This window comes from Phoca vitulina, unplaced genomic scaffold (genome assembly GCF_004348235.1).
Source record: "Phoca vitulina isolate PV1807 unplaced genomic scaffold, GSC_HSeal_1.0 scaffold26, whole genome shotgun sequence".
In the NCBI taxonomy this organism is placed as follows: Eukaryota; Metazoa; Chordata; class Mammalia; order Carnivora; family Phocidae; genus Phoca; species Phoca vitulina.
In genome coordinates, this window is record NW_022589729.1 from 21,712,489 (window position 1) to 21,721,875 (window position 9,387).

Genomic DNA, 9,387 nt, shown 5'->3' on the forward strand with positions numbered 1-9,387 from the left:
GAATGCTTACACAAATGCAGTAAATGCCAACTGGTACCACCATAGGTTAAGGCAGCGAGGCCCTCACAGTGGCACTTTCCTAGATATGTCTGTCTGGGCCCCAAGGATGACCTTCTTGACAATCTGGTTTCTTCCTGGAAGAAAAGTTACAGTCCAGGGAATGGAAATGTCAACCAGGAAGGCAACCAACCCCACCGTGTGCGAGAGCAGACAGGAGAGGCAGGAAACTGGGCACGAGGAGCGTCCCTGGCCCCAGCCTTAGATTCTGTATCTCACATGATTCATCAGAGGGGGCCCCGATGCCCCAGGGCTGGGGAAATTCAAGATACAGGCCTTCCTTATTAGCTCTGGAGGAGGAAGAGGACAGTGGCACAGAGGACACTCGGCCGCTCTGGAGGTACCCTGTCTTGGAGCAGCAGTGCCCAGCCCCCACCTGCCTGCTGCCAGCCCGCCCATGGCCTGCTCTGGCATGGCTCCGGGGGGCGCAGTGCCAACCCCTGAGCCCTACCCCCCCCCCCACCATGTCCTTTCGCTGCTTCCAAAATAACTCTGCTCCCTGCCCAGGTTTGGCCTCTTGGGTGTTTTTCTCCATCTGAGACCTGTTCTCCCATGTCTGAAGGGCAGGGGGGGTGGGGGAGGAGGAAGACCTGAATTGTCATTAGAAATTGGGGACCACCCCCTTTTTTAGCAAGGAACTAGTTAGCACAAAGGGGCTCCCACAACCCTGAGAGCCCCTGAGTCAGTAAGTCCATTTCAGTTTGGCTAAAAGAAGGCATCATTTCCAACATGAGAAAGAGGGTTGGAAATTTCTCCCCCACCCCTATCTCTTGTACCTTCCCAAAGCCCCAGTGGGACTCCTTGCCTTGGCCCTGCACCCAACAAAGTGAGTTTATTAGCCTAAGGGTCACACAGCCCATTAGGGACGGGCTCAGAGAACCCTTACTGGCCCCTAAGGGCATGTCCTGGGGCAGAAATCCTAACGGCCCCGCACACACCTACTTTTCCTCGGGCTATACCAGAGAAGGCTCTAATTCCACAGAACTCCCGCTTCTAGGGAGAAGCTGGGCTCTGCAGACAGGGGTGACCTGGAAGCCTAGACTTCTCTCTGGAGAGTCTCCCACCAGGTACCAGGCCAGGGCCCAGCTCCTCACGTGTCCCTGTGAGGAGGATCACTTCCTCCATCATCCCGGGGGCTGGGAGCTCAAGAGCTGAATGGGCTCTGTGAAAGACCCAAGTCCCTGAAGGTCAAGGGGAGGGGGCTTTATTAGTACAGATGGAGGGAGGGAGGAAGAAAGAAGGGAGACAGGTGGGCGGCCGATCTTATGGGGCTCTAGAAGATCACACTGGCACCTTACATCCCCACCCTGTCACAGGTAGCTCTGTTATTCCCCTTCTGGGTCTCAGCAGATCATTTGCAGGTGAAAAGATGGAGAAAAACAATATAAATCGTCAACATTTGAAAGTGGGTATAAACATGAAAGACACCGTGCTCCGCTTTCTTTGTGTCATGAGCCCTTCCCCCACCCCCTTCCAAGTAAATACTGTTCCTGCTTCCAGGTTCAAGGTGAAGAAGCTAACTGTGGAGAGGTTAAGTGACTTGTCCAAAGGCACGAAGCCCCTAGCTGCTGGGGTGGAGAGACTGGGGGCCACAGCCAGAGCCCCCCGGCCTCCCGGGCAGGGTCTCCCCACGCGGTGCCCTATCCCGTGCCCTGTGCCCCATCTGTCTCTCAGCCTGGTGGGCCAGGGGCAGTGCGGGAAGCGGGCTGTGGCACGTGTGGGGCCATCAGGGTTGAGAGCCCACAGCATGGGGGAAGGCGGGGTTGAGCGGGGGGGGGGGGGGGGGGGGGGGGGGGGGGTGGTGGGCTGGGGGCCAACTCTGCTCGGAGCCAGGCCTTCTTCTCCTCCACCAGCCGCCCCACCCGGCCGCGCCCAGGGCCCGCTGCTGCCAGAGCCCAGAGGTTTCCTTTTTCGTTTGCCTAGGGTTGTTTCCTGCCTTTCCTTTGAACTGGGGTGTTGGCTCCTCCACGCACTCACCCTCCTCCGGCGACCCCCCAGGACTGCCCTCTGATGGGCCCGTCCCCCTAGGCTGCACTTTGGAGGAAGCCTGGCACCCCATTTCCTGGAATCACTCTCCCCGGCTTCGCCCTTCTCCTCTCTGCCCTGGTCTGGGTGCTGTCCGGATCCTCCCCCTTCCCTCAGTCCCTTCCTCTACTGCCCACCGCCGCCAAGCTATTCTCGCTGGAGGCTTTCTCCATCCTGCATCGGGGGAGCAGGCCCAGGGTTGGTTTCTCCCTGCCTCTACCACTCTTGTTTTTTGACGAAATGTGTAGACATTGAGGTCCAGAAAAGTTTGGGGGCTCGCATCACAGCAACTGAGGGTCTGAGGATTAGAACTCACAAATCCCAAGTTTCAGGAAGGCAGAGATGGCTCAGGCTCTTAGAATCTACCAGAAAGGGAAACTGAGGCCTGACCCAGGGAGGGTAGCCTTGGAGGTGAGACAGGAGACCGGGCACATTGAGCCCCCGGGTACATCCTGCCCAAGGCCAGCTCTTATCCACTGAAGCTGCTTGCTTCTCTGCTTCTTCCTGTGACAGGCCCCGAAAGGCCCATTGGGACATGTTGGGAGGAGGCTGGCATCTTCCATCCGGGGTCCACCTCCTGCCCCGATGCCCTAAGACTGCACCAGCCAGCTGGAAATTATAGCTACTCCGGGTCCCCAGTATAGCGACTTCTGTCTCCTTGCCAGCCACTCTTCCTTCTCGTGGCCCCACCACACACACACACACACACACACCCCATCCCACGCCTTTCACAGAACAGTGCTCCTCCTCTCCTCCCAATGCTGGCTCCAGGACTTCCTCCTCCAGGAAGACTTCCATGCCTAACACTTCTTGGCCCCAGTCACCCTAATAACAATACTGGCTAACACTGACTGAGCTCTTCCCACAGGCCACACACCATGCCAGACCCTTTACAAACACTACTTCAGTGAATCCACACAGCAACCCTATGAGGTAGATATTAGCTCCATTTACAGATGAGAAAACTAAGTCACAGACCAACTGGCCCAGGTTCACGGCTTAGTGATGAGTCATCCCCTGCTCTGTTGTGGCTGATGCCTGTGCTCTCAACCCCTCTGCCCTCCCCCTGTGGCCTGCCTCCATCTGGTCATGGGCATCCCCCACGCAGTGATGAGGAGGATGCAAATTACCTAGAATACACACATACACACACACAAACACACACACACACACACACACACACACAAACAGCTGACCTTGCAAACAAGCTTAGTGGTTATCATGGGCAGTCTGAAAGGGAGTGAAGTCCCAAGGGGGGCAATGAGCAACCTGACTAGGGCTGCCCAGAGGGGCGGCCCCTCTCTTTGCCCCCAAAGCAGTGGGTGATGGAGATGGATGCTCAGGGCCAACTGCAAGTGTAGGGACCTCAGGCCTTTGACAACTCGCCTCCCAAGAAGGCTTTTCTCCCACCATCCGCTCCTGATACAGCTCAACTTTGGAAGCAAAAGGAGGAACAGAGAGTAACTACTCAGATTCTCCTACTTGGGGACAGCTCTGGGTCTTTGCCAACAAGTATTTGCTGTCTGGACATCCCTGTCCCTTCACTGTGTGTATTTGGGGTAGAATACAGCAAGAGGCATCCTGTCTTCATGTCACCATCAAGCTGGAATGCCCAGAGCTCCACCTCCTCCAGATGGTTTACCAGAACAGGCCCTACCCAGGAAGAAGGTCTAAACCCCAGTGAGGCTCATGGCAACTCAGTTTGGGAGGAGACTTCAAAAAAGGAGAGATCCTTGAAAGATTGTGGGTATTTCAAGTCTGTCCTCCCAAGCTTGATCAAACAGGGCTGGCGTTGGGCCCCAAAAGAATCATAATTTTTGGACTTAGGTGTCAAAGCAAAGGGTAGCAGTTGGGTATAAAGACTTTCTGGTCTTCACTAGAACCAAGATGGAGGAAGGTAGAGGTGTGTGCACCACGAGAGGTAACTGACTAGAAGGAGGGACTCTCACCTTCCCGGGGTGGGGAAGCAGATGTGAAGTAATTTTTATTGGGGCAGGTCTAGGACCCCCAGGTATCTTCTGGAGTCCTTAGTTCCTTGGTACTGCCTATGGTTCAATCTATGGCTCCTTCTAAGGATCTTCAAGTACCCTCTGGCCTGCCACTTCCGTACACCCAAGTGCTTTAATTGACCCCGTGTCAGGAAGACTTAAGAGTCCACTCCCTTCCCACCCCCACCCCCACTGTCAACCGACTCCTTGGACCCCAGGCCCCCAGAACAACCAAGCATTGAGCAAGACCAGCACCCACATGAGGAGGGCACGTTCTGCATGGAGCACTGGGTGTTATGCACAAACAATGAATCATGGAACACTATATCTAAAACTAATGATGTAATGTATGGGGATTAACATAACAATAAAAAAATTAAAAAAAAAAAAAAAAAAAGACCAGCACCCACAGATGACTCCCTAGCACACACCTTTCTTCTTCCTGCCACAGACCATTCCCTTGGGTTCTTTTTATTTAAAGATTTTATTTATTTATTTATTTATTTATTTATTTATTTATTTGAGAGAGAGAGTTGGGGGAGGTGGGGAGGAGCAGAGGGAGAGGGACAAGCAGACTCCGTGCTGAGCGCAGAGCCCAATGTGGGGCTCAATCCCAGGACTCTGAGATCAGGACCTGAGCCAAAATCAAGAGTTGGACGCTCAACTGACTGAGCCAGCCCGGCGCCCCTCCCTTGAGTTCTACACTCACCCCTGGACTCAATTTCCCTCCTGTGTGAAATGTCCTGGGAGCTTGCTTCCATCTCCACTGCACACCCAACAGCAGGCATGATAATAATAGCCACCATTTCTACATCACCCCCCGTGTGTCAGGCGCTGTGCCGGGGACTTCATACTGACATATTGTCTCATTTAATCCTCCCCGCTACCTGTTTCTCTCTATGCACAAATGACGAGCCTGAGGCTCAGAGGAGCTCAGTGACTCAGTAGGTGACAAAGCTGGGAAGGAACCAGGGTTTGGGGGCCGAGACAGAGAGGCACTGCGGGTTCCATCATCAAATATAAATCTGCACCATCCTCCGCTAGAGCTGGGCTCCTTGAGGCAAGGCCAGACTGGGCACTGCCTGACATTGCTGAGGAGGAAGGGAGCCCCACGACCTCCCTGCCCTCGCTCTTCTCGGTGACAACCCTCATGCCTGCTCCACCTTCCTGAGAGGCAAAGAAAGAAGGCTCCTCCTCTGAGCCACCCTCAGGCCAGCTGCCCCCAGCAGAGACCCCTTCATCCACCATCCACATGGGACCCATCCACAGCCCAGGGCAGGGGACATGGTTCTCTCCCACCTCCCTCCAGTATTCCAGAGCCCACTGCTAAATCCCCCACATTGCCTCAGGACCCTACTCCGTCTCCTCCCCTCTCCCACAAGTCTGAGTCTTGGGAGAGAGAGGCTTTCTCTGTTCCCACAGAGACACAAGACAAGCTCAGAAACTGCCACCTCCACTGAACCCAAGTGCAGACCTCACAGCTCCAGGGAACTGTGACAAGGTGGTGGAAAATCTCCCATCAGCCTGGATGGTGGGACGCTTGGATTCCAAAGGTGGCATTGTACCTCTCCTTTCCCAAGTTCTTCCAGTAAAAGGGTCAGTCTAGAAAGACAGGTGCTGAGAAAGGAGACTGGAGCAATCAATCTCTGGAAGCCCCCCCCCCTCCTTCAACCCAGGAAAAGGCCCTTCCTTCTGCTCCCCCAGAGAAAGACTCTACAGATGCCATTTCCAAACTCTTTCTAGCCCCAGAACCCTGTCTTCAAATGAAACAATGTCATATACCCCCAATATATAAAATGGTTAAAAGTGTGGCTGCCCTAGCTGTAGCAGACATGGGGGCCAGAGCCAGCCCTCCTCCGCCAGCTGTGGGGCAGCCTCCCAGCCCCCCAAGGGGCTCACAGCGTTCACCCCTGCCTTCACCTCCTGGGCTGTGAAGGATTCAATTTGCCCTTTTGGAATATGGACACTATTTTCTCCTCTCACTCCCTGCCCTCCTCCCCAGCCTGTGCCTCTTGAAGTGGAGACGGACATCCAACTAGGGACAGAAGGACTGGGAAGGGAGCTCCATGAAGGGTTGCAATCAGGACCCTCCACGTGCCGCCAGGACACCCTCACAACTGATTGTCGGATCCCATTCAGCTCAACAGACACTTGCTGGGCTCCTGTGAAAACTAGCCCAGCCCCCTCTTCCTCAGAGCTCCGAGGTCCTGGAGCCCCAGAACCTATCCCCGGGACAGATGGTCCCGGACTTTCCCACCTGAACTCCTCTGAGAAAAGGTGAAGGAGCCTGGGCAGGGCTGGGGGGGGGGGGGTGCGGGTTTCCTTCCCAGACCAGAGGTGGGGGTGGGGTTAGGTGGTCTGGAATGCACTCTCACACACTCCTCCTGCCCAGGTGGGAGCAGGGAGTGCCCCCAGCCCTCAGGCTCTGAGGGGGAAGCTCCTCTGAGCCTTCCCTGGGACAGCTGCCCCCAATAGGGTCCCCTTCACGTGCCATCTCACCCCAACTCAGCTCTAAAAATGGTTCTCTGGTTTTTGGCCTCGGCGCCTGCCCACAAATTAGTGTCTCCAACGCGGCCTCTTGGGACATGACTTCAGGGAGGCCCCCGGGGGAGACAGGAGGCCTCAGCAGAGGGAGATGGCGCTGGCAGGGGCCCTTTTGGAGGAGCCAAGAGTAGCTAGGCCCCTCTCCCAGCTTCTAGGATACCCCCCCCCCGGGGAGGCCACCCAGCCTGTGTGACAGCTCTGCTCTCCTTGCATGCAGAGGAGCAGACATCTCTGCGCCCCACTGGGGCCCCTCCCTGCTGCTCTACCACCAAATCAGTCAGCCTCACGCTCAGCCACCGTCTGGGCACTGCTGTGCAGGGGGAGAAAGCAGCCCCGGGGCCCTCCAGCTCCAGGGTCCAGACACCCACCTCTTACCAAGCCTGAGCTCCCACAGTGAACCCCCAGACAGGGGCCACTGAGAAACCAAGGGAAGCCCAGCCTCACCACTTGTCTGGTCTGCAGTCTCAGACACACCTCCGCCCCCCCGCAGGGGCACGCCTCACCCCAGTCCCGCAGAAGTCCACTTGGAAGGGGAAGAGCCCTCCCCGGATACCCATGCCTCCCGGCACCATCCTGGCAGGTGCCCTAGCCTGAGGCCGGGCGGGAGCGGGGAGGCGTGCGGGCCAGTACTCACAGGTAAGCCGTCAGGGGGTCCAGGTCCCCGGGCACGGCGGAGAGCCCGAGCTCCGAGCAGTCGGCCGACAGCATGATGCCGTCCTCCTGGCAGTGGCAGGGGGCCGGGCAGGCGGCGGGCGCGGGGCCCGACTGGGGGGCGCCGGCGGCGCACGGGGAGGCGCACAGCGCAGCGCACAGCCACAGCGCCCCGAGTCCGGGCAGGCTGGGCATCTCGGCGGCCGGCGGCCGGGGCACCTGGCGGGCGCTCCGGCGCGGTGGCGGCCGCTGCTCGCCTCTGGGTACCGCGGCCGGGCGGGCGGGCTGCGCCGTCGGTGGGGACCGCCCCGTGGGCTCTGCTGGGTGTCGTCGGCCGCGGCGGCGGCAGCGCGGGGCCGGTGCAGTCAGAGAGGGGCAGGCATTGTTGAGTGATCTTCGTTATTCAGTTTCACAGGCTGGGCTTGGCAAGGGAGGGAGACACAGGCGGAGGAGGAGTCAAGGAAACTTTCTGCGCTGTGGCTCGCTCCCCTTCCCTCCTTCCTTCCGAGCTGGCAGGAATTTTCATCCAGGAAAGAAGGAAAAAAAAAAAAAAGGCAAAGAAACCCTAAGAGAGTGAGCAGAAACAGCATGTCGGGGACCTGTGCTTGCACTTGTTTGGAAACCGTGGGATGTCCCAGGACCTAGGCTTGAGGACTGGGGACCCTCTTGCCTGCAGGGTCAGCCACGGCTCCGCGGGACTTGGAGGAGGCCCTCTGGAAGCAATCTTAAGAGTTCCCACAGGCCCCCAACCCCTCTACCACATTTGCCACAGAGACCCAAGAGGGAAGTGATTTGTTCAAGGTCACATGGCTGAGGGGGAGGGGGGCAGCCCCAGAACTGGAATTCAGGGTCTGTCCTTGTTACCTTGTCTCCTGGAGGAGGGAAGTAAGGCGTTGTCCTGAAAGGGGTCAGGCGGTGAAAGGTTCCACTTTATGCAAGGATGGGGGCAGTGGGCAAGGAGGAAGGGCCTTCTCACTGAGCAGCCGGCCCCGCCACCAAAGAAATGGGTGCGGATTTCCACCCACTGAGTGTACTTTGCATGCATGCAGCCCCAGTCAGGTCTAAGGCCCTGGGACCACCTTGATGCTGTCCACGGGAGCAAGCTAGGTAGATAGACTGAGAGACTGAGCCAGCTGGGTTGTCAGAGGCTTCCTGAAAGTCAGTAGATTGGCGCCACCTGGAGCCCAGAACTGCAGCTGCAGCCCAGCCACCCTGAGGCTGGAATCCCAGGGTCCTTCTGGCCCGTCCCAGGGCCTTGAGGGGCAGGGCAGATGGTGGCTAAGGCTGGCATCAAGTCCCTACTCTCTTCTTAGACCAGACTGGGCTGGCTGTGCTTCCTTCATGTAGCCTTTTGCTTTTTCTGGTCTCTCCCACGCTGAGCCAAACCCCAGTGCAGAGCTAGAGCCTGCTCTGTCTCCCATTTGGGCTCTATCTTCCCATGGCCCATCCAGAGTGTATACCCAAAGCCTGGAGACTCAGAGGCAGCCATTATTCCTTCCACCCCATACCTCCAGACCCCTCCATACCTCACATCAACTGCCCCCACCCGACCCCGTTCTCTGCTACTACTGCTAACCTCCCAGGTCCCCAGGTCAGCCAGCAGACCCTGACCCAGGCTCCAGTTGGGGCCATGGCCCTGAATGTAGCTGAGCCACCCAGGAAGGCCAGAGAAGGTCCTGCACAGATGGTCCTGGCTCTCATTACCAGAAAAGACCCACAAATGGAAGCTGCCCCTGCCTTCCCAGATCAGCCTGGGTTTCTGGCCTCACTCATCCATAGCTTGGCTCCATTCCCCTGCCTGTTTGCAGCTCCCTCCACTCCAGTGTGAGGGGCCCAGACTGGAAAAACCATGTTTGAGCCCCGTTCCGACCTCAGCAGCAGCCCTTCATGGCAGGCATGGGGGCCTCAGAGCCAGTTTGAGGGTCACGATGGGGCCAACCTCTGGGACTCCTGATAAACATAGTTTAGAAGAGGCCACGACATCCGTTCCCCCCGGTGGGAGCACCAGAGTCTAACCTCATCCTGGGAAGGCTCCGGATGGAGCAGAGAGCCCTACCTCTGTTCCCCTTCTCCAGCCAGGCCTGAGAAAGGCCCTCTCTGACCCCTGGCGCCTTGTACTTTA

General features: G+C 57.5%; 1 protein-coding gene across 1 annotated transcript in view; it reads right to left on the reverse strand.

The window, feature by feature from the left end:
* The window catches only part of LGR6 (leucine rich repeat containing G protein-coupled receptor 6), a 120,673-nt gene extending 113,213 nt beyond the window's left edge, over positions 1–7,460 (reverse strand). The window contains exon 1 of the mRNA XM_032422480.1: positions 7,249–7,460. Coding sequence (XP_032278371.1) covers positions 7,249–7,460 — 212 coding nt within the window. The remainder of the gene's footprint in view (positions 1–7,248) is intronic.
* Between the last annotated feature and the right edge of the window lie 1,927 nt (positions 7,461–9,387).